This window comes from Apodemus sylvaticus, chromosome 8, assembly GCF_947179515.1.
Source record: "Apodemus sylvaticus chromosome 8, mApoSyl1.1, whole genome shotgun sequence".
In the NCBI taxonomy this organism is placed as follows: domain Eukaryota; kingdom Metazoa; phylum Chordata; class Mammalia; order Rodentia; family Muridae; genus Apodemus; species Apodemus sylvaticus.
The window spans coordinates 82,836,080-82,860,638 of record NC_067479.1 but is presented as its reverse complement, the minus strand read 5'-3'; the positions used below and the strand labels follow the sequence as shown (position 1 = coordinate 82,860,638).

Sequence of the window (24,559 nt, the reverse complement as noted above, 5' to 3'; positions counted from 1 at the left end):
CCCCTTTCGGGGTTCCCCCCTCCCATAAGTCCCATAAGCCCTCTTCCCTCCTCCCATTCCCCAATCACCCTCCTCCCATTTCTCTGTCCTGGTATTCCCCTACAAGGCTGCATCAAGCCTGTCCAGGACCAGGGCCCTCTCCTTCCTTCTTCTTGGGAGTCATTTGATATGTTAATTGTGTCTGGGGGTATGCAGAGCTTCTGGGCTAGGATGAGGAGAAAGAGAAACACTGCTCCACTGCTGGTGGGAATGCAAGTTGGTACAACCACTTTGAAAATCAGTCTGGCAGTTCCTCAGAAAACTGGGCATGACACTTCCAGAGGACCCTGTATTGCCACTCCTGGACATATACCCAGAAGATTCCCTGGCATGCAATAAGAACACATGCTCCACTATGTTCATATTAGCCTTATTTATATTATCTGGAAAGAACCCAGATGTCCCTCAAAGAGGAATGGATACAGAAAATGTGGTATATTTACACTATGGAATAGTATTCAGCAATTAAAAACAACGAATTCATGAAATCCTTATGCAAATGTTTGGAACTGGGAAATCTTAAGAGAGGTAACCCAATCACAAAAGAATACACGTGAAATGCAGTCACTGATAAATGGATATTAGCTCAAAACTAATTCTTAACGATATTTTATAGTTTATAAAAAACACAGAACCTAGCAAACAATAGATTACATAGACTACTGGATAAAATTATTCTTTTCTTTTTTTTTTATTCGATATTTTTTTATTTACATTTCAAATGATTTCCCCTTTTCTAGCCCCCCACTCCCCGAAAGTCACATAAGCCCGCTTCTCTCCCCCTGTCCTCCCACCCACCCCTTCCCACTTCCCCTTTCTGGTTTTGCCAAATACTGCTTCACTGAGTCTTTCCAGAACAAGGGGCCACTCCTCCTTTCTTCTTGTACCTCATTTGATGTGTGGATTATGTTTTGGGTATTCCAGTTTTCTAGGTTAGTATCCACTTATTAGTGAGTGCATACCATGATTCACCTTTTGAGTCTGGGTTACCTCACTTAGTATGATGTTCTCTAGCTCCATCCATTTGCCTAAGAATTTCATGAATTCATTGTTTCTAATGGCTGAATAGTACTCCATTGTGTAGATATACCACATTTTTTGCATCCACTCTTCTGTTGAGGTATACCTGGGTTCTTTCCAGCATCTGGCAATTATAAATAGGGCTGCTATGAACATAGTAGAGCATGTATCCTTATTACATGGTGTGGAATCCTCTGAGTATATGCCCAGGAGTAGTATAGTAGGATCTTCTGGAAGTGAGGTGCCCAGTTTTTGGAGGAACCGCCAGACTGATTTCCAGAGTGGTTGTACCAGTTTGCAACCCCACCAGCAGTGGAGGAGTGTTAACTCTTTCTCCACATCCTCGCCAACACCTGCTGTCTCCTGAATTTTTTTTTTTTTATAATAAATGAATTTATTGTGCTCTGTCCCTAGGCTCCTCTTTATTCCTAACATGGCCACATCTTTTCTTTCTTTTTTTTTTTAATTGTTATTTTTTTTATTCGATATAATTTATTTACATTTCAAATGATTTCCCCTTTTCTAGCCCCCCCCCCCACTCCCCGAAAGTCCCGTAAGTCCCCTTCTCTTCCCCTGTCCTCCCTCCCACCCCTTCCCAGTTCCCCGTTCTGGTTTTGCCAAATACTGTTTCACTGAGTCTTTCCAGAACCAGGGACCACTCCTCCTTTCTTCTTGTATCTCATTTGATGTGTGGATTATGTTTTGGGTATTCCAGTTTTCTAGGTTAATAACCACTTATTAGTGAGTGCATACCATGATTCACCTTTTGAGTCTGGGTTACCTCACTTAGTATGATGTTCTCTAGCTCCATCCATTTGCCTAAGAATTTCATGAATTCATTGTTTCTAATGGCTGAATAGTACTCCATTGTGTAGATATACCACATTTTTTGCATCCACTCTTCTGTTGAGGGATACCTGGGTTCTTTCCAGCATCTGGCAATTATAAATAGGGCTGCTATGAACATACTAGAGCATGTATCCTTATTACATGGTGGGGAATCCTCTGGGTATATGCCCAGGAGTGGTATAGCAGGATCTTCTGGAAGTGAGGTGCCCAGTTTTCGGAGGAACCGCCAGACTGCTTTCCAGAGTGGTTGTACCAATTTGCAACCCCACCAGCAGTGGAGGAGTGTTCCTCTTTCTCCGCACCCTCTCCAACACCTGCTGTCTCCTGAATTTTTAATCTTAGCCATTCTGACTGGTGTAAGATGAAATCTTAGGGTTGTTTTGATTTGCATTTCCCTAATGACTAATGAAGTTGAGCATTTTTTAAGGTGTTTCTCTGCCATACGAAGTTCTTCAGGTGAGAATTCTTTGTTTAACTCTGTACCCCATTTTTTAATAGGGTTGTTTGGTTTTCTGGAGTCTAACTTCTTGAGTTCTTTATATATATATTGGATATTAGCCCTCTATCTGATGTAGGATTGGTGAAGATCTTTTCCCAATTTGTTGGTTGCCGATTTGTCCTCTTGATGGTGTCCTTTGCCTTACAGAAACTTTGTAATTTTATGAGGTCCCATTTGTCAATTCTTGATTTTAGAGCATACACTATTGGTGTTCTGTTCAGAAACTTTCTCCCTGTACCGATGTCCTCAAGGGTCTTCCCCAGTTTCTTTTCTATTAGCTTCAGAGTGTCTGGCTTTATGTGGAGGTCCTTGATCCATTTGGATTTGAGCTTAGTACAAGGAGACAAGGATGGATCAATTCGCATTCTTCCGCATGCTGACCTCCAGTTGAACCAGCACCATTTGTTGAAAAGGCTATCTTTTTTCCATTGGATGTTTTCAGCCCCTTTGTCCAGGATCAAGTGGCCATAGGTGTGTGGGTTCATTTCTGGATCTTCAATCCTGTTCCATTGATCTGCCTGCCTGTCACTGTACCAATACCATGCAGTTTTTAACACTATTGCTCTGTAGTATTGCTTGAGGTCAGGGATACTGATTCCCCCAGAATTTCTTTTGTTGCTGAGAATAGTTTTAGCTATCTGGGGTTTTTTGTTATTCCAGATGAATTTGATAATTGCTCTTTCTAACTCTGTGAAGAATTGACTTGGGATTTTGATGGGTATTGCATTGAATCTGTACATTGCTTTTGGCAAAATGGCCATTTTAACTATATTGATTCTGCCGATCCATGAGCATGGGAGGTTTTCCCACTTTTTGAGGTCTTCTTCCATTTCCTTCTTCAGAGTCTTGAAGTTCTTGTCATACAGATCTTTTACACATTTGGTAAGTCACCCCAAGATACTTTATACTGTTTGCGGCTATTGTGAAGGGGGTCATTTCCCTAATTTCTTTCTCAGCCTGCTTATCCTTTGAGTATAGGAAGGCCACTGATTTGCTTGAGTTGATTTTATAACCTGCCACTTTGCTGAAGTTGTTTATCAGCTGTAGAAGTTCTCTAGTGGAGTTTTTTTGGGTCACTTAGGTAGAATATTATCTGCAAATAATGATAGTTTGACTTCTTCCTTTCCAATTTGTATCCCTTTGACCTCCTTATGTTGTCGAATTGCCCGAGCTAGTGCCTCAAGTACAATATTGAAAAGATAAGGAGAAAGGGGGCAGCCCTGTCTAGTCCCTGATTTTAGTGGGATTGCTTCAAGTTTCTCTCCATTTAGTCTGATGCTGGCTACCGGTTTGCTGTATATTGCTTTTACTATGTTTAGGTATGGGCCTTGAATTCCTGTTCTTTCCAAGACTTTAAGCATGAAAGGATGCTGAATTTTGTCAAATGCTTTTTCAGCATCCAATGAAATGACCATGTGGTTTTTTTTCTTTGAGTTTGTTTATGTAGTGGATTGCATTGATGGATTTCCGTATATTGAACCAACCCTGCATCCCTGGAAAATTATTCTTTTAAAAAACTCTGCCTCATTAACTGAAAAGTGACAGAGCATGCACCAAGCTTCGTTACTCTGTGCTCTCAGCTCTAGTATCCTTGACTCTATTAAAAGTTTGTCAACAAAGTGTGTAGTTAGAACTATAGCCTCAAATTTAGAAACCTTAAGAGTGAGCTGAACAGCCCTACTTATAATTGCCAGAAGTTGGAAAGAACCCAGGTATCCCTCAACAGAAGAGTGGATGCAAAAAATGTGGTATATATACACAATGGAGATTCAGCCATTAGAAACAATGAATTCATGAAATTCTTAGGCAAATGGATGGAGCTGGAGAACATCATACTAAGTGAGGTAACCCAGACTCAAAAGATGAATCATGGTATGCACTCACTAATAAGTGGATATTAACCTAGAAAACTGGAATACCCAAAACATAATACACACATCAAATGAGGTACACGAAGAACGGAGGAGCGGCCCCGTGTTCTGGAAAGACTCAGTGAAGCAGTATAGAGCAAAATCAGAACAAGGAAGTAGGAAGGGTTGGGTGGGAAAACAGGGAGAGGGAAGGGGACTTATGGGACTTTCGGGGAGTGGGGGTCCAGAAAAGGGGAAATCATTTGAAATGTAAATAAATATATCAATAAATTTAAAAAAAAAAAAAAAGGATGAGCTGAATACTTACAACTGGATGAACTTCAGGAGATCTTTAGTTCCCAACATACCGGCATAAGACACTGGGCTCTCGCCTTTCTTGTACAACTTTACCACAGGAAACGCAGTAACATTTTGCTTTGCACATACATCAGACCAATCTGCACAATTTATTCTAGTGAGAAGGATGGTGGACCTGCCTAAATCAAAGGGGAAATGCATACTTTATAAACACTACTGCAGAACCTTGTTGCTTAGTTTCAGCTTGTCTAATCCCATTCATTTTAGGTGTATGTCCAGCATGACACTCTTGCAGACCTCTTCCCCTGATCTCTGGAGGCATTTCCTTACCCTTGATGATGATTTCCTGTCTCTAGAGCGGCTCCCTTTGGACCCTTTTGTAGGCTCTTCTATTACTGGAGTTGGGACCTTCTTAAGCCAGCGTTTAAACTGCTTTTGCTCTTGCTGTACAATCTCTTTTTCAACTACAAACAATCCAATATAGCCTAAACTTGTTTCTCTGCCCTCAACTTCTCATTGAAGTTCCAGACCCACATATTGTTAGTGGCATCTCTGTCACCCTCTGAATGAACATATCCTAAAACTCTGCATGACTAAAACCAAGAACAGGTTCCAATCTGTGTAGTGGTGAAAGAGGCCGCTCTTGTGCAGCTAAGAAAACAAAGCAACGTTTTTCTCATCTCCTTGTTCCTAAGTCTCCCATGCCTTCTCAGTCACTACTTTTTCAATTTTACAGCTCTAATTTTGCATGTTTCCAGTTATCTTCTATTTATATTTATTGCCAGTAGTGTTTTTGCTGGATAACTACAATAGGTTTCTACTTCAGGTCCCAGATTAAGCCTCTCTAAAACATTGCTAGAGATACCATTTTCAAAATCAAGTCTGTTCGGGTACAGCAAACTCCTCCTCACCCATCCTCACTAAGCTTTGTAGGGGTAGGAATGTGTCACCATGACACTATTTCATGGACACCTTGCCTGGAACCCCATCTGTACCAGATCCCTCTTCTACATGCTACTACAGAACTACACAACTCAGTTCCTAGTCACGTTTTCTATCTCTGTGTTTATCTGCATTGTCTGGTGAATATCTGTCTCTATGAAGAAAACTCCTTGGGAAAGGGGGCTGTGCCTGCACTTGTCACCATCAAAGCATGAACCTGGGGCTCTGTTATCATCCCCATCTAAACCCAACAATCTCTTCTCACCCCAGGAAAATGCATAGAATAAAAAGCATACATTCTTACTTGTTCAACAACAAAACATATAAAGAACTCTGGAATATACAGACCACTGGCTGAAAACAGATTTTAAAAAATCAACTAACACGAGCACCACATACTTAAGCTAGAAAAAAAAGAAATTCATTCTAATCAAAAGTAGAGTCGATATATTACATTGAGAAATTTGTATCATCCACTACATAAACAAATTCAAAGAAAAAAATCACATGGTAATTTCATTAGATGCTGAAAAAGCTTTTGACAAAATTAGATCACCCATGCTCATGGATTGGCAGGATTAATATATAGTAAAAATGGCCATCTTGCCAAAAGCAATCTACAAATTCAATGTAATCCCCATCAAAATTCCAAAACAATTCTTCATACAGCTAGAAAGCACAATCTGCAAATTCATTTGGAATAACAAAAAACCCAGGATAGTAAAAACTATTCTCCACAACAAAAGATCTCCTGGAGGAATCACCAGCCCTGACCTCAAGTTCTACAACAGAGCAATGGTGATATAAAAAAAAAATAAAAAAACAAAACAAAACTGTGTGGTATTGGTACAGAGACAGGCAGGAAGATCAATGGAATAGAATTGAAGACCCAGAAATGAACCCACACACCTATGGTCACTTGATATTTGACAAAGGAGCTAAAAAACATGCAGTGGAAAAAGGACAGCATTTTTAACAAATGGTGCTGGATCAACTGGGTCAGCATGCAGAAAAATGCAAATTGACCCATTCTTATATCCTTGTACAAAGTTCAAGTCCAAGTAGATCAATGACCTACACATAAAACCAGATACACTGAGGCTTATAAAGGAGAAAGTGGGGAAGAACCTAGAACACATGGGCACAGGGGAAATTTTCCTGAACAGAACACGAATGGCTTATACTCTAAGAACAAGAATCAACAAATGGGACCTCATATAACTGTAAAACTTCTGTAAGGCAAAGGATACTGTCAACAGAACAAAAGGGCAACCAACAGATGAGGAAAAGATCTTTACCAATCCTAGATCCGATAAAGGGTTAATATCCAATGTATACAAAGAACTCAAGAAGTTAAGACTCTAGAGAGTCCAATAACCCTACTTAAAAAAAAAATGGAGTACAGAGCTAAACAGGGAATTCTCATCTGAGGAAACTCAAATGGCTTGAAGTACCTAAAGAAATGTTCAGCATCCTTAGTTATCAGGGAAATGCAAATCAAAACAACCCTGAGATTCCACCTCATGCCAGTCAGATGAAAAACTCAGGGAACAGCAAATGCGGGCGAGGATGTGGAGAAAGAAGAACACTTCTCCATTGTTGGTGGGATTGCAAGCTGATAAATCCACTCTGAAAATCAGTTTTGCAGTTCCTCAGAAAATTAGACATAGGACTACCTGAGAACCCAGCTATACCACTCCTGGGCATATATACCCAGAAGATGCTCTAACATGTAATAAGGGCACATGCTCCACTATGTTCATAGCAGCCTTATTTATAATATCCAATAGCTGAAAAGAACCCAGATGTCCTTCAACAGAGGAATAGATAAAGAAATTGTGGTATATCTACACAATGGAGTACTATTTAGCTATTAAAAACAATGAATTCATGAAATTCTTAGTCAAATGGATGGAACTAGAAAAAGTCATCCTGAGTGAGGTAACCCAATCACAAAAGAACACACATGGAATGCACTCTCTGATAAGTGGATATTAGCCTAAAAGCTCAAAATAAACAAGTTACAATTCACAGACAACAAGAAGCTCAAGAAGGAAGACCAAAGTGGGGGTGCTTTGGTTCCTCTGAGAAAGGGAACAAAATACTCACAGGAGTAATTATGGAGACAAAATGTGGAACAGAGACTGAAGGAAAGGCTACCCAGAGACCGCCCTACCTGGGGATTCATCCTATAAACAGTCACCAAACCTGACACTATTATGGATGACAAGAAGTGAGTACAGAAAGGAGTCTGTTGCCTTCAAAGGGGGACCTGCTGGAGCCTTACAGATACAGAGGCAGATGCTAGCAGCCAACAATTGAACTGAGTGTGGAGGTCCCCAATGGAAGAGTCGGAGGGCAGAATGGAGGAGCTCAAGGGGGTTGCACCCCATGGGAAGAATGACAATGTCGACCAACCAGTCACCCCAGGACTCCCAGGACTAAGCCATCGACCAAGGGATACACATGGTTCCAGCCAAAAGAGTGGCAGAGGAATGCTTCAGGGGGAGCAGAGGTCCTTGGTCCTATGATGGCTCAATAAATGCCCCAGAGTGGGGAAATCAAGGTGGGTGGGGTAGGTGGGAGAGGGTTTGGTAGACGGGCATATTATTGAAACAGGGGATAGAAGAGTAGGTTGGGGGTTTTCGAGGAGGGGGGAAACCAGGAAAGGGTATAACATTTGTAATGTAAATGAAGAATATATTCAATTTTTTAAAAAAAACTAAAAAAAACTAATACAAATTATTAAAATATACAAATATTTTGTATATTTTGATAATTTATAAATATACAAAATATATAACATTTATTTTGTAATTTATAAATATACAAAAATATACAAAATATACAAAAAGCCCAAAAGGATACAAAAAATAAAAAAAGAAACCTATATCAACATGTGAGTCATTCCTAAGCTGTTCTCTCAAATTGAAAACTTCTTTTAAATAAAAAAAAAAGCATTGATGCATGTTAAACATGGATGCACTACTGATTTATATTTCAGCAACAGGTTAGTATGCTGGCATTCCGAGAGCACATCCCATAAATTTCACTAACACATTAACTTCAAATAGAATTCCTAATCTGAAGGTGGGGGTTCTTTTATATAATGACTAGATTACATATTAAAAACAAATCTGCCAGGCTGTGGTGGCATACACCTTTAATCCCAGCACTTGGGAGGCAGAGACAGGCAGATTTCTGAGTTCGAAGCCAGCCTGGTCCACAGAGTAAGGTCCAGGACAGCCAGGGCTATACAAAGAAACCCTGTCTCAAAAAAATCCTTGTCTCCTTGTACTAAGCTCAAATCCAAATGGATCAAGGACCTCCACATAAAGCCAGACACTCTGAAGCTAATATAAAAGAAACTGGGGAAGACCCTTGAGGACATCGGTATAGGGAGAAAGTTTCTGAACAGAACACCAATAGCATATGCTCTAAGATCAAGAATTGACAAATGGGACCTCATAAAATTACAAAGTTTCTGTAAAGCAAAGGACACCATCAAAAGGACAAATCGGCAACCAACAAATTGGGAAAAGATCTTCACCAATCCTACATCAGATAGAGGGCTAATATCTAATATATATAAAGAACTCAAGAAGTTAGACTCCAGAAAACCAAACAACCCTATTTAAAAATGGGGTACAGAGTTAAACAAAGAATTCTCACCTGAAGAACTTCGGATGGCAGAGAAACACCTTAAAAAATGCTCAACTTCATTAGTCATTAGGGAAATGCAAATCAAAACAACCCTGAGATTTCACCTTACACCAGTCAGAATGGCTAAGATTAAAATTTCAGGAGACAGCAGGTGTTGGCAAGGATGTGGAGAAAGAGGAACACTCCTCCACTGCTGGTGGGGTTGCAAATTGCTACAACCACTCTGGAAATCAGTCTGGCTGTTCCTCCGAAAACTGGGCACCTCACTTCCAGAAGATCCTGCTATACCACTCCTGGGCATATACCCAGAGGATTCCCCACCATGTAATAAGGATACATGCTCTACTATGTTCATAGCAGCCCTATTTATAATTGCCAGATGCTGGAAAGAACCCAGCTATCCCTCAACAGAAGAGTGGATGCAAAAAATGTGGTATATCTACAAAATGGAGTACTATTCAGCCATTAGAAACAATGAATTCATGAAATTCTTAGGCAAATGGATGGAGCTAGAGAACATCATACTAAGTGAGGTAACCCAGACTCAAAAGGTGAATCATGGTATGCACTCACTAATAAGTGGATATTAACCTAGAAAACTGGAATACCCAAAACATAATCCACACATCAAATGAGGTACAAGAACGGTGGAGTGCCCCCTTGTTCTGAAAAGACTCAGTGAAGCAGTATAGAGCAAAATCAGAACAGGGAAGTGGGAAGGGTTGGGTGGGAAAACAGGGGGAGGGAAGGGGACTGATGGGACCTTCGGGAAGCGGGGGTCCAGAAAAGGGAAAATCATTTGAAATGTAAATAAATATATCAATAAATTAAAAAAAATAGCAACAAAAACAACAAAAGCCCACATACACATGGAAGCTGAACGATTCTCTCTACTCAATGATACCTTGGTCAAGGAAGAAATAAGGAAAGAAATCAAAGACTTTTTAGAATTTAATGAAAATGAAGGCACAACATACTCAAATTTATGGGACACAATGAAAGCAGTGCTAAGAGGAAAACTCATAGCTCTGAGTGCCTACAAAAAGAAGCTGGAGAAAGCATACACTAGCAGTTTAACCGAACACTTGAAAGCTTTAGAACAAAAAGAATCTAATAGACCCAAGAGAAGTAAAAGGCAGGAAATCACTGAGTAGAATATTATTCAGTTTCCACGTATATGTGGGTTTTCTGTTGTTTTTGTTGCTATTGAAGACCACTTTTACTCCACAGTGATCCAATAGGAGGCATGGGATTAGTTCGATCTTCTTATATTTGTTGAGGTCTGTCTTGTGACCAATTATATGGTCGATTTTGGAGAAGGTACCATGAGGTGCTGAGAAAAAGGTATATTCTTTTGCTTTAGGATAAAATGTATATCTGTTAAGTCTAATTGGTCCAAAGCTTTAATTAGTTTCACAGTTTCCCTGTTCAGTCATATAGTTCTGTAGGCTTCTTGTATATTCATGGGCATCTCTCTCTTTAGGTTAGGGGAGTTTTCTTCCATAATTTTATTGAAGATATTTGCTGGCCCTTTAAGTTGTAAATCTTCACTCTTATCTATGCCTATAATCCTTAGGTTTGGTCTTCTCATTGTGTCCTGGATTTCCTGGATGTTTTGGGTTACAAGCTTTTTGCTTTTTGCATTTTCTTTAACTGTTGAGTCCATGGTTTCTATGGTATCTTCAGCATCTGAGATTCTTTCTTCTATCTCTTGTATTCTGTTGTTGATATTTGCATCTATGTCCCCTGATTTCTTCCCAAGGTTTTCTGTCTCCAAAGTTGTCTCCCTTTGAGTTTTCTTAGTTGTTTCTACTTCTGATTTTAGATCCTGGATGGTTTTGCTTAGCTCCTTCACTTGCTTGTTTGTGCTTTCCTGTAATTCTTTAAGAGATTTTTGTGTTTCCTCTTTCATGACCTCAGCCTGTTGGCCAAAGTTCTCCTATATTTCTTTAAGTGATTTTTGCGTTTCCTCCTTATTGGCTTTTTTATTCTTCTGAATTTCTTTCAATGATTTTTGTATTTCCCTTGCAAGGGCTTCTAACTTTTGATCCATTTTCTCCTGAATTTCTTTAAGTATGTCCTTCATGTGTTCCTGTACCAGCATCATGACCAGTGATTTTAAATCCAAATCTTGTTTTACTGGTGTGATGGGGTATCCAGGACATGCTGGTAAAGGAGAATTGGGTTCAGATGTTGCCATATTGCTTTGATTTCTGTTAGTGACATTCCTGTGTTTGCCTTTTGCCATCTAGTTCTCACTGGTGTTAGTTGGTCTTGTTGTCAATGCTGGACTCACCAGTGCAAGCTGCCTCTTCCCAGCTGGCCTCTGGCGCACAGCTGACCTCTTGCACTGCCTGGAGAAAGGATGCTGTGGCCCAGGCTCTTCAGATCCCGAAGCAGACACCTGAAGGCTCCCACCTGGGGCCTGATGGACTCACCAGAGCACACTGACTCCTCCCAGCTGGCCTCCCAGAAGCCCCTCTGGCCTCTTGCAGAGCCTGGAGATGTGCTGTTGTAGCCCAGGCTGTTCTGGATCCCAAAGCAAAGATCTGAAGGCTCCCTCCAGAGGCCTCAGGGCTGGAACCTAAGCTCTGTGGAGCCAGACCCACCGGAGCAAGCTGTGTCCTCCCAGTCTACCTCCGGGTGCACACCAGGCCTCTTGCACTTCCTGGAGACCGAGTGCTGTGGCCCAGGCTGTTCAGATCCCAAAGCAGGCAACTTGGAAATTATTCTGGCGGTTCTTCAGAAAACTGGACATGACATTTCCGGAGGACCCTGCTATACCTCTCCTGGGCATATACCCAGAGGATTCCCTGGCATTCAATAAAGACACGTGCCCCATTATGTTCATAGCAGCCTTACTTATAATAGCCTGAAGCTGGAAAGAACTCAGATGTCCCTCAAAGGAGGAATGGATACAGAAAATGTGGTATATTTACACAATGGAATACTACTCAGCAATTAGAAACAATGAATTCACAAAATTTTTAGGCAAATGGTTTGATCTAGAAAATATCATCCTAAGTGAGGTAACCCAATCACAAAAGAATACACATGGAATGCAATCTCTGATAAGTGGATATTAGTTAGCCCAGAAGCTATGAATACCCAAGGCACAAATCGTGTAACAAATGACTCCCATGAATAAGTATGGAAAGGGTCCTGATCCTGGAAAGGACTGATCTAGCATTGGAGAGGAATATAAGGACAGAGAAAAAGGAGGGAGGTGATTGGAGAATGGATGGAGAGAAGAAGGTTTATGGGACATATGGGGAGGGGGTATCTGGGAAAGGGGAAATCATTTGGAATGTAAACAAAGAATATAGAAAATAAAAATATTAAAAAAAAAAGGCAAGAAATCATGAAACTCAGGGCTGAAATCAACCACGTTGAAACAAAAAGAACCATACAAAGAATCAACAAAAGTAGGAGCTGGTTCTTTGAGAAAATCAACAAGATAGATAAACCTTTAGCCCGACTAACCAGAGGGCACAGAGACAGTACCCAAATTAACAAAATCAGAAATTTAAAGGGTGATATATAGGGGTACAGAGCTAAACAGGGAATTCTCAACTGAGGAAACTCAAATGGCTGTGAAGCACCTAAAGAAATGTTCAGAATCCTTAGTTATCAGGGAAATGTAAATCAAAACAACACTGAGATTCCACCTTACACCAGTCAGAATGGCTAAGTTGAAAAACTCAGGGGACAGCAGATGCTGGAGAGGATGTGGGGAAATAGGAACACTTCTCCATTGTTGGTAGGATTGCAAGCTTGTAAAACCACTCTGGAAATCAGTTTGGCGATTCCTCAGAAAATTAGACATAGTACTACCTATGGACCCAGCTATACCACTCCTGGGCATATACCCAGAAAGTGCTCCTACATGTAATAAGAACACATGCTCCACTATTTTCATAGCTGCCTTATTTATAATAGCCAGAAGCTGGAAAGATCCCAGATGTCCCTCAACAGAGGAATGGATACAGAAACTGTGGTATATATATACAATGGAGTACTATTCAGCTATTAAAAACAATGAATTCATGAAATTCTTAGGCAAATGGATGGAACTAGAAAGTGTCATCCTGAGCAAGGTATCCCAGTCACAAAAGAAAGCACATGGTATGCACTCACTAATAAGTGGATGCTAGTTCAAAAGCTCAAAATAAACAAGTTGCAATTCACCCAGCACAGGAAGCTCCAGAAGAATGACTTAAGTGAAGGAGCTATGGTTCCTCTGAGAAATGGAACAAAATGCTCACAGGAGCAACAAGGGAGGCAATGTGTGGAGCAGAGTCTGAAGTAAAGGCTACCCAGCAAGTGCCCTACCTGGGGATTCATCCTATAAACAGTCAGCAAACCCTGACACTAAGATGAGAAGCATGTACCAAAAGGAGTATGCCCTAGCTGTCTCTAGAGAGGCCCTGCCAGAGTCTTACAAATTCAGAAGCAGAAACTAGCAACCAATCTTGGACTGAGCTTGGGGTCCCCAATGGAGGATCTGGAGGGTTGTCTGGAGGAGTTGAAGGGGTATATAGCCCCATGGGAAAAACAATGACTTCGGACACCCAGACACCCCAAGACTCCCAGGGACTGAATCATCAACCAAGGGGTATACCTGGTTCCAGCCAAAAATGTGGCAGAGGAATGCCTTTTTGGGCAACAGTGGGAGCAGTGGTCTTTGGTCAGGTAAAGGCTCAAAGAGGCCACAACAAAGGGAAACAGAAGGGGGAGAAGTTGGGGGGAAAGTGGGACTGTGTAGGGTAGAGGGGCATATACATGGAGGCAGGGGGAAGGAGGAAGGGTAGGGAATCGTTGGCGAGGGGGGCTTTTGGGAGGGGGAAATTGGGAAAGGTTTTACCATGGGCAATGTAAATAAAGAAGATACTCAATAAAAAAAAAAAAAAGGTGATATAACAATAGAAACTGAGGAAATCCAAAAACTTATCATATCCTACTACAAAAGCCTATACTCAACAAAACTGGAAAATCTGGAGGAAATGGACAATTTCCTAAACAGATACCAATTACCAAAATTTAATCAGGATCAGATAGACCATCTAAATGGTACCATAACCCCTAAAGAAAGAGAAGTGGTCATTGACAGTCTCCCAACCAAAAAAAGCACAGGACCAGATGGCTTTAGTGCAGAATGCTATCAGACATTCCAAGGAGACCTAATGCCAATACGCTTCAAACTACTCCACAAATAGAAACAGAAGGAACATTACCCAACTCATTCTATGAAGCCACAATTTCGCTGATACCAAAACCACACAAAGATCCAACAAAAAAAGAGAACTTTAGACCAATTTCCCTTAGGAATATCGATGCAAAAATACTCAATAAAATTCTTCTCAACCAAATCCAAGAACACATCAAAACAATAATGCACCATGATCAAATAGGCTTCATCCCAGGGATGCAGGGATGGTTTAATATACAGAAATGCATTAATGCAATCCACTACATAAACAAACTCAAAGAAAAAAACTACATGGTCATTTCACTAGATGCTGAAACGACACTTGACAAAATTCAGCATCCTTTCACGTTAAAGGTCTTGGAAAGAACAGGAATTCAAGGCCCATACCTAAACATAATAAAAGCAATATACAGCAAACCAATAGCCAACATCAAACTAAATGGAGAGAAACTTGAAGCAATCCCACTAAAATCAGAGACTAGACAGGGCGGCCCCCTCTCTCCATATCATTTCAATATAGTACTTGAAGTTCTAACTAGAGCAATTAGACAACATAAGGAGGTCAAAAGGATACAAATTGGAAAGGAAGAAGTCACTATTTGCAGATGACATGATAGTCTACTTAAGTGACCCGAAAACCTCCACCAGAGAACTCCTACAGCTGATAAACAACTTCAGCAAAGTGGCTGGTTATAAAATCAACTCAAGCAAATCAGTTGCCTTCCTATACTCAAAGGATAAGCAAGCTGAGAAAGAAGTTAGGGAAACGACACCCTTCAAAATAGCCACAAACAATATAAAGTATCTTGTTGTGACTCTAACCAAACAAGTGAAAGATCTATATGACAAGAACTTCAGGTCTCTGAAGAAGGAAATTGAAGAAGACCTCAGAAAATGGAAAAATCTGCCATGCTCGTGGATTGGCAGGATTAATATAGTTAAAATGGCCATCTTGCCAAAAGCGATCTACAGATTCAATGCAATCCCCATCAAAATCCCAACTCAGTTCTTCACAGAGTTAGAAAAAGCAATTCTCAAATTCATCTGGAATAACAAGAAACCCAGGATAGCTAAAACTATTCTCAACAACAAAAGAAATTCTGGGGGAATCAGTATCCCTGACTTCAAGCAATACTACAGAACAATAGTGTTAAAAATTGCATGGTATTGGCACAGTGACAGACAAGTGGACCAATGGAATAGAATTGAAGATCCAGAAATGAATCCACACACCTATGGTCATTTGATCTTCGACAAAGGAGCCAAAAACATCCAGTGGAAAAAAGATAGCCTTTTCAACAAATGGTGCTGGATCAATTGGAGGTCAGCATGCAGAAGAATGCGAATTAATCCATTCTTATCTCCATGTACTAAACTTTACTCCAAGTGGATCAAGGACCTCCATGTAAAACCAGACACACTGAAACTAATAGAAAAGAAACTGGGGAAGACCCTTGAGGACATGGGCACAGGGGAAAAGTTCCTGAACAGATCACCAATAGCTTATGCTCTAAGATCAAGAATTGACAAATGGGACCTCATAAAATTACAGTTTCTGTAAGGCAAAGGACACTGTTAAAAGGACAAAACGGCAACCATCACATTGGGAAAGGATATTCACCAACCCCACATCTGATAGAGGGCTAATATCCAATATATACAAAGAACTCAAGAAGTTAGACCCCAGGGAACCAAATAACCCTATTAAAAATGGGGTACAGATCTAAACAAAGAATTTTCACCTGAAGAAATTCGGATGGCCGAGAGGCACCTTAAGAAGTGCTCAACATCATTAGTCATTAGGGAAATGCAGATCAAAACAACCCTGAGATTTCACCTTACACCAGTCAGAATGGCTAAGGTCAAAAACTCAGGAGACAGCAGGTGTTGGCGAGGAGGTGGAGAAAGAGGAACACTCCTCCACTGCTGGTGGGGCTGTAAGATGGTACAACCACTGTGGAAATCAGTCTGGAGGTTCCTTAGAAAACTGGACATGAGACTTCCAGAGGACCCTGCTATACCTCTCCTGGGCATATACCCAAAGGATTCCCCGGCATGCAATAAAGACACATGCTCCATTATGTTCATAGCAGCCTTACTTATAATAGCCAGAAGCTGGAAAGAACCCAGATGCCCCTCAAAGGAGGAATGGATACAGAAAATGTGGTATATTTACACAATGGAATACTACTCAGCAATTAGAAACAATGAATTCACAAAATTTTTAGGCAAATGGTTTGATCTGGAAAATATCATCCTAAGTGAGGTAACCCAATCACAAAAGAATATACATGGAATGCCATCTCTGATAAGTGGATATTAATTAGCCCAGAAGCCCTGAATACCCAAGGCACAAATTGCATAACAAATGACTCCCATGTAGAAGTATGGAGAGGGTCCTGATCCTGGAAAGGATTGATCTAGCATGGGAAGGGAATATAAGGACAGAGAAAAAGGAGGAAGGTGATTGGAGAAGGGATGGAGAGAAGAAGGTTTACGGGACATATGGGGAGGGGGGATCCGGGAAAGGGGAAATCATTTGGAACATAAACAAAGAATATAGAAAATAAAAATATTAAAAAAAAAAGATTGACTAAGCCATAGACAAGTGAGAGGAAAAGCAGAGAGAGAAGATCCAAGTTAACAGAACCCAAAGGGGCACAGAACAACACTCACCGAGGACATCCTCAACACCATAAAGCTGTACTTTAAAACCTCCACTACACCAAAGTGGAAAACCTAAAAGAAATGGATAACTTCCTTGATACGAACCAGTTGAAAAGTTAAATCAAGACCAGATGAGGAATTTAACTGACCTATTTATTACCCCTAGAGAAATAGCAGCAGTTATGTCTCTTTAAAAAAAATCTGGGAGTCATTTGTTATGCTACTTGTGTCTTGGGTATTCAGAGCTTCTGGGCTAGTTAACATCCACTTATCAGTGATTGCATTCCATTTATATTCTTTTGTGATTGTGTTACCTCACTCAGGATGATATTTTCCAGTACCAACCATTTGCCTACAAATTTCATGAATTCATTGTTTTTAATTGCTGAGTAGTATTCCACTGTGTAAATATACCACATTTTCTGTATCCATTCCTCCATTGAGGGACATCTGGGTTCTTTCCAGCTTCTGGCTATTATAAATAAGGCTGCTATGAACATAGTGGAGCATGTGTGCTTATTACATGCTGGGGAATTCTCTGGGTATATGCCCAGGCTGGAAAGGCCTGATCCAGCATTGTAAGGAAGTACCAGGACAGAGAAAAAGGAGGGAGGTGACTGGAGAATGGGTGGAGAGAAGGCTTCTGGGACATATGGGGAGGGGCGAACTGGGAAAGGGGAAAGTGTTTGGAATGTAAACAAAGAATTTAGAAAAAAAAAATTGTGGAAAAAAAAAGAAAAAAACAAACATAATGTACTCCTTTATTTAGTATGCTTGCTTACCACAAGCTTGGGAGAAATTACATTTCATAAAAGAAAAATCATTTATTTTTCCTTTCATTTAATATTGTAAGCAATATTGGGGCCTCCTGATCTTTTATAGTATTTTGAAAATATCCTCTTGTACTGTTACTGAGGGTTTTTAACATTTAAATACATGAATGTCATAATTGAATCCTCCAATTTTAGGTGGACATGTATAATTGATTGTAAGGCCAATGTAAGTTGTATTATAAGCCTCAAAAAGAAATTGAGTTCATAAAACTTTTCTACAATATCAAAAAAAAAAAAAAAAAACAAACCCTGAGGCCAGATGGCTTTAGCCTTGAATTTTATGAGACTTTTAAAGAACAGTTAATCCCAATACTCCTCAAATTATTCCCCAAAATACAAACAAAAGGAACACTATTTATTTTGATGAGGTCAAAATTACACTGATAGTAGAAAGACCCAACAAAGACAGACAATTACAGACCAATTTCTACTGTTGCAAAAATTTTCAGCAAAATACTTGCAAACCAAATCCAAGAACACATAAAAAGATACCTGCCATGATCAAGCAGGCTTCATCCCAGAGATGCTGGGTTTGGTTCAGCTATGTAAATCAATAAATGTAATAAACAAACTGAAAGATAAAAATAGCATGACCATCTCCTTAGATGGAGAAAAGGCTTTAACAAAATCCATATCCCTTCAGGATAGAAGTCCTAGATATATTAGGACATAGCTCAACATAATAAAGACAAATTCAAGCAAGGCCATAGCCAACATCAACTTACATGAAGAATAGCTCAAAGCATTTCCACTAAAATCAGGAACAATCAGAAGTGTCCACTTTCTCCATACCCACTCAGTACAATAAAGTACTAGAAGTCTTAGCTAGAGCAATAGGACAACTGAAAGACCAAATAGGAAGGGAAGAACTCTACATATCTTTATTTGTAGATGATATTATAATATACACAAGTATACTTCTGTATACATAAGATCCTAACAATTCCCCCAGAAAACTCGTACAACTGATAAACACTTTCAGCAAAGTAGGCTACAAAATTAACTTGCAAAAATATGTAACCTTCCTATATAGATATGAAAGACTCAAAATCATGGAAATAATACCCTTCACAATAGCCTCAAAAATATATATATAATATCTTGGGGTAACTCTAGCCAAGCAAGTGAATTAAAATCTTTAAGACACTAAGAAAAAAAAATGAAGACAATATGAGAAGATGGGAAGACCTCTCATGCTCATGAATTGGTAAAAATAGTAAAAAAAAAAAAAAAAAAAAAAAAAGCCATCTGATCAAAAACAATCTACAGATTCAATGCAATCTCCATCAAAATTCTAACACAATTCTTCACAGAACTGGAAAGGAAATTTTCAGCCTCATGTGGAAACACAAAAACTGAGGATAGACAAGGCAGGACAGTCCTGCTGGAGATGCCACCCCCTTTATTTACTCATTTAAACTCAGTGCCACAAGCTATAATTTTGTGGGAGTTGTTTGTTTGTTTGTTTGTTTTCATCTTTAACATGGTTTTATAAAAAGTTTCACACTCAGACCAAAAAATAAGAATGCATACTACATGATACTACCTTTCAACTTAATTGCCACATCAATATAGGATTGTAGAAATGCCATGGATACTGCATGCCCTGTAATAAAATCAGAAAATTCAACAGGCATTAAGAGGTGCTTATGTACAGAGCACCCATACTTACACCGCACACATAAACACATGAAGAGGTTTATGGGAATTACCAAAACTAGAACTTCCAAATAAGAGAAGTTACTACAGAGTACCCAATATTATTCAATCACTTATATTGATTCCAAAAGCAACTAATATTTTCATTCATAATGTATACAGTGAAATGGCTTACTTGAAGATATTTCCTATGCTACTATAAAAATATTGATATAAAGTAATTACATTCACTGATACTAGCTTTGAAAAGTTAACTAGCTGAATTTATAGCTTAATCATTGACCTTCAATGTGTAAATTATATATCTAGAAGCACAGAAAGTTAAGTTTTATTCCTTAGAACCAGAAGTAAATACATCAGTGTGTGTAGTCTATTTGAGACATTAAAAACTATGACATCTTACAATGTATAATATTTAGAAAGCAACATAAAAGCCATCTTTTAAGGGTGTTCATATGTCATATAGCGCCCTTTCAAATCTCATACTTACAGGTAGCATAGAAGAGCACTATGCTGTCAGAAGCTGTGACCGTTGTGTTAAATGTCTCCTCTGTTAGCTCCACAGACAACTCCAAAGGTAGCTGTCTCTTCCTATCTCTGTAAACAGTTCCTGCCACCTCATCATCTTCAACAGCTAAATGTTTTTAAAAGAAGTTAGTTTACATAGTTAAATAATTAAATATTTAAAATGTCATGAGCCATCACAGGAGAAGTGGGCTCCACCACCACTGCTGATGTGACCTCAGGCAGGTCGCATAACTGTGTAAACAGATTCTTCATCTATCAATCAAAGGGAAAGCTAGCTCTGGCAAATGACACAATCCAAGAAAGCCGTGTCAGGCATGAATTCATGAAATTCTTAGGCAAATGGATGGAGCTAGAGAACATCATACTAAGTGAGGTAACCCAGACTCAAAAGGTGAATCATGGTATGGACTCACTAATAAGTGGATATTAACCTAGAAAACTGGAATACCCAAAACATAATCCACACATCAAATGAGGCACAAGAAGAAAGGAGTGGCCCCTGGTTCTGGAAAGACTCGGTGAAGCAGTATTCGGCAAAACCAGAACGGGGAAGTGGGAAGGGGTGGGTGAAAGGACAGGGGAAGAGAAGGGGGCTTACGGGACTTTCAGGGAGTGGGGGGCTAGAAAAGGGGAAATCATTTGAAATGTAAATAAATTATATCGAATAAAAAAAAATTTAAAAAAAAATTCAGGAGACAGCAGGTATTGGCGAGGATGTGGAGAAAGAGGAACACTCCTCCACTGCTGGTGGGGTTGAAAACTGGTACAACCACTCTGGATATCAGTCTGGCGGTTCCTCAGAAAACTGGGCACCTCACTTCCAGAAGATCCTGCTATACCACTCCTGGGCATATACCCAGAGGATTCCCCAGCACGTAATAAGGATACATGCTCCACTATGTTCATAGCAGCCCTATTTATAATAGCCAGAAGCTGGAAAGAACCCAGGTATCCCTCAATGGAAGAATGGATGCAAAAAATGTGGTATATATACACAATGGAATACTATTCAGCCATTAGAAACAATGAATTCATGAAATTCTTAGACAAATGGATGGAGTTGGAGAACATCATACTAAGTGAGGTAACTGAGTCTCAAAAGATGAATCATGGTATGCACTTACTAATAAGTGGATATTAGCCTAGAAAATTGGAATACCCAAAACATAATCCACACATCAAATGAGGTACAAGAAGAACGGAGGAGTGGCCCCTGGTTATGGAAAGACTCAGTGTAGCAGTATAGAGCAAAACCAGAACAGGGAAGTGGGAAGGGGTGGATGGGAGAACAGGGGGAGGGAAGGGGGCTTATGTTACTTTCGGGGAGTGGGGGGATCTGAAAAGGGGAAATCATTTGAAATATAAATAAAAAATAAAAAAAAATAAAAAAATAAAAGAGCCAGCCAGCTGCATATGTAGCAGAAGATGACCATTTCAGACATCAATGAGAGGAGAGGCCACTGGTCCTTGTGAAGGCTCAATTCCCCAGAATAGGGGAATGCAAGTCAGGAAATTGGGGGTAGGGGAGCAGGGGGGAGGGGAAATGGGAGAGTAGGGGGTTTTCAGAGGGGTAACTCGGAAAGGGGATACCATCTGAAATGTAAATAAAGCAAATATATAATAATAATAATAATAATAATAATAGAATAAGAGCCAGAAGTGACTGATAAGTAAGTACTGAAATATTACTGAAATTTACTACTAACACTGCTGACAACCAGACTCATTCATAACTACAAACACATTATGCGCCATGGCTTTGTGTAGATGCAGTAAGCCCAGTGGGAGAAAAAAAAACGATTATGGAAGACAAAGGCAAGACTGTGGGAAGCCAGAAGCCTGGTGTAAAACAATAAAGGTACACACTAAAGTGCAAGAGAAAGCAGCCTGACATCTGCTCACCAATCCACCCAATAAAATGTGATTCCATTTTACTGGCATTAATGGCAGGAGGTGGGTCTTACAATTCTTACCCAGATCTGGGCCCTCCATGTCTTCGCCTTCATCTTCTTCAATGTGCATATTATTTTTCACATGGGAAATGATTAACTCAACATCATTCAATACCAGAAACTCCACAGGCACATCCTAGAAATGTTATTTCAAGTTAGCATTCAGAGTAACAGGTTTCACTGTGACATTTTCAAACATGTCAACATACTCTGTGCTCATGTGTCTCCTTCCCATGCTGCCCTCCTGAAACCTCCTTGCTGGTCTACTGCTCCCTGCTAAGCAGTACCCCTATTTAGTTACAGCCCCCCTTCACCCTTTTTCCCTCCTCCCCTTTCCTTGAAGATCTCCTCCTCCCCTCTCTGGCTTCTTGACTCTTCACATACTAATGCATGCACGCACACGCACACACACACACACACACACACACCTAGACTCTGCATATGAGAGAGAATATGTAGTATTTATATGAGTCTGTCTTATTCTACTTAACATAATAATCTCTAGTAGTTCTATCCATTTTCTCATAACCACACTGTTTATTCACCTGTTGATGGACATTAGACAGACTCCATCTTCTAGCTATTGTCAATAGTGTAGTAATAAGCATGGATATGCAATATCCCTGTGGTCTGCTGACTTAGGAGTTCTTCAGATAGATGTCCAGGAGTGGAATAGCTAGAGTACATGGTAGTTTCATCTTTAGATATTTTTAAAGATTTATTCTTAAAATGTGTGTGTGTGTGTGTGTGTGTGTGTGTGTGTGTGTGTGTGTGTGTGTGTGTTAGGTATGTGCACATGAGTGTAGGTGCCCATACAGGCCAAGCCAAAGCATTGGAGCCCCTGGAGCTGGAATTACAAGTGGCTGTGGGTACTGAGAACAGAACCTCAGTCCTGTGTAAAAGCAGCAAGCACTCTTAACCAATAGCTGTACCTCTAGCTCCTGCATTTCTTTTTATCCTTTTGTGTATGGTGAATTTATATATGTATATATATGAAGTGTGTATGCACATGCACATGTTCATGAGTTCCTACTAACATCTGTACTGGGTGGTCTTATGCCAACTTAGCACATGCTATAGTCATCTAAGAGGGAATCTCAATTTTAAAAAAATGCCTCCAGAAGATCCAAAATTAAGCAAGCAAGGATATAGAGTGTTTGTCTAATTAGAGATTGATGGGGGAAGGCCCAACCCACTGTGCATGGTGGTATCCCTGGGATGGTGTTCCTGAGTTCTATAAGAAAGCAGGCTGAGCAAGCCATGGGAAGCAAGCCAGTAAGTAGCACCCCTCCATGGCCTCTGCATCAGCTCCTGCTTCCACATTCCGAACCTGCTTGAGTTCCTGTCCTGAGTTCATATAATGATGAACTGATCTTTTCCTTTCCATGTTGCTTTTGGTCATGGTGTTTCATAACAGCATTAGTAACCCTAACTAAGATGAGGCCCATGCTTGTGAATGATGGTGTGGTGTAGAGATCAGAAGACGACATTTGTGTCCTCCCTTTCCATCCTTGATTGACGCTGAGTTTCTGTTGTCTGACCAAGCTAGCTAGCCTTCAAGCTTCTAGGCATATTCCTGTCGCTGTCTCCCATCTCTTTAGAGGGGCTCTGGGGTTATAGGCACTCACTAGTGAGGTCTCCTTTTCATGAGTTCTAAAGATCCAAATTCTGATCATACTTGTCCAGCTAGCATTACACCTGCTAATCCCTCTCCCCAGCCTACAATGGGCTATTTTTTAGTTTTTAAGGACCTTCTATCCTGATTTAATGGCTGTGCCTGCATACACTCCTGCAGCAGTGTATAAAAGCTTCTCTTTCCCAACTTCTTTGCTAGTATTTGTTGTCGTGTGTTATCTTGATCACAAATATGTAATGAAACAATTTTATCTAAAATATTTTTCTTCCTAGGAACTAAAGAAAATCTCTAAGCTTCAGTTTTAACACTAAACAACAAAGGAGGACCCAGAGTGTACCTCAGCTAAAGACAGATGCCCCCTATGTGTGTGCATGTGATAACATACACCAGTTACGCTAGCACTCATAGCATACAAGAGGACTCCAAGTAAAGCGTAGCCTGAACTACATAGTAGAGACTGTTTCAAAAAATAAAAATAAAATGAATCATTTCCTTTGGTAAATTTTGCCAAAGGAAAATAATCAGTAATATTCAAAACAATTTATAAGGGCAGGAATAATATAACAAAAACAAATAATTAAATATAATTTTAGGGGAAAGTAAGAAAATAGAAAAAAGCAATTGTGCATTTTTCAATAATTTAAAGATCTAATAGTAAACATGTATTACTTTAGTCCACATGAACTATTTTTGGCCCAAGAGGTAAAATTATAGACCAGTATGTAAAAATGACTAACCTTCTCTGCTCTTCTGAAGGCCACATTAGCATGCTGAGGAATGTTCACGTCCACAGAGTCCCTTTTGCAAAATGAAAATAAATTTTTATTCACTCGTCTACATAAGCCACCCTGGTTATAAATCTAAAACAGAACTTTACATCCTTATTCTAAAAACA

The 24,559-nt window shown here is 39.8% G+C and overlaps 1 protein-coding gene across 5 annotated transcripts in view; it reads right to left on the bottom strand.

Annotated features, from left to right (window-relative positions):
• Positions 1-24,559, bottom strand: part of Txndc16 (thioredoxin domain containing 16) — an 89,023-nt gene that overhangs the window by 14,110 nt on the left and 50,354 nt on the right. For all 5 annotated transcript variants that reach the window (XM_052191729.1, XM_052191728.1, XM_052191726.1 and 2 more), the window contains exons 11-15: positions 24,402-24,462; positions 22,050-22,164; positions 20,039-20,182; positions 19,436-19,495; positions 4,586-4,754 (exon numbers count right to left, since the gene is read on the bottom strand). In XM_052191729.1, the coding sequence (XP_052047689.1) occupies positions 4,586-4,754; positions 19,436-19,495; positions 20,039-20,182; positions 22,050-22,164; positions 24,402-24,462 (549 nt within the window). The remainder of the gene's footprint in view (positions 1-4,585; positions 4,755-19,435; positions 19,496-20,038; positions 20,183-22,049; positions 22,165-24,401; positions 24,463-24,559) is intronic.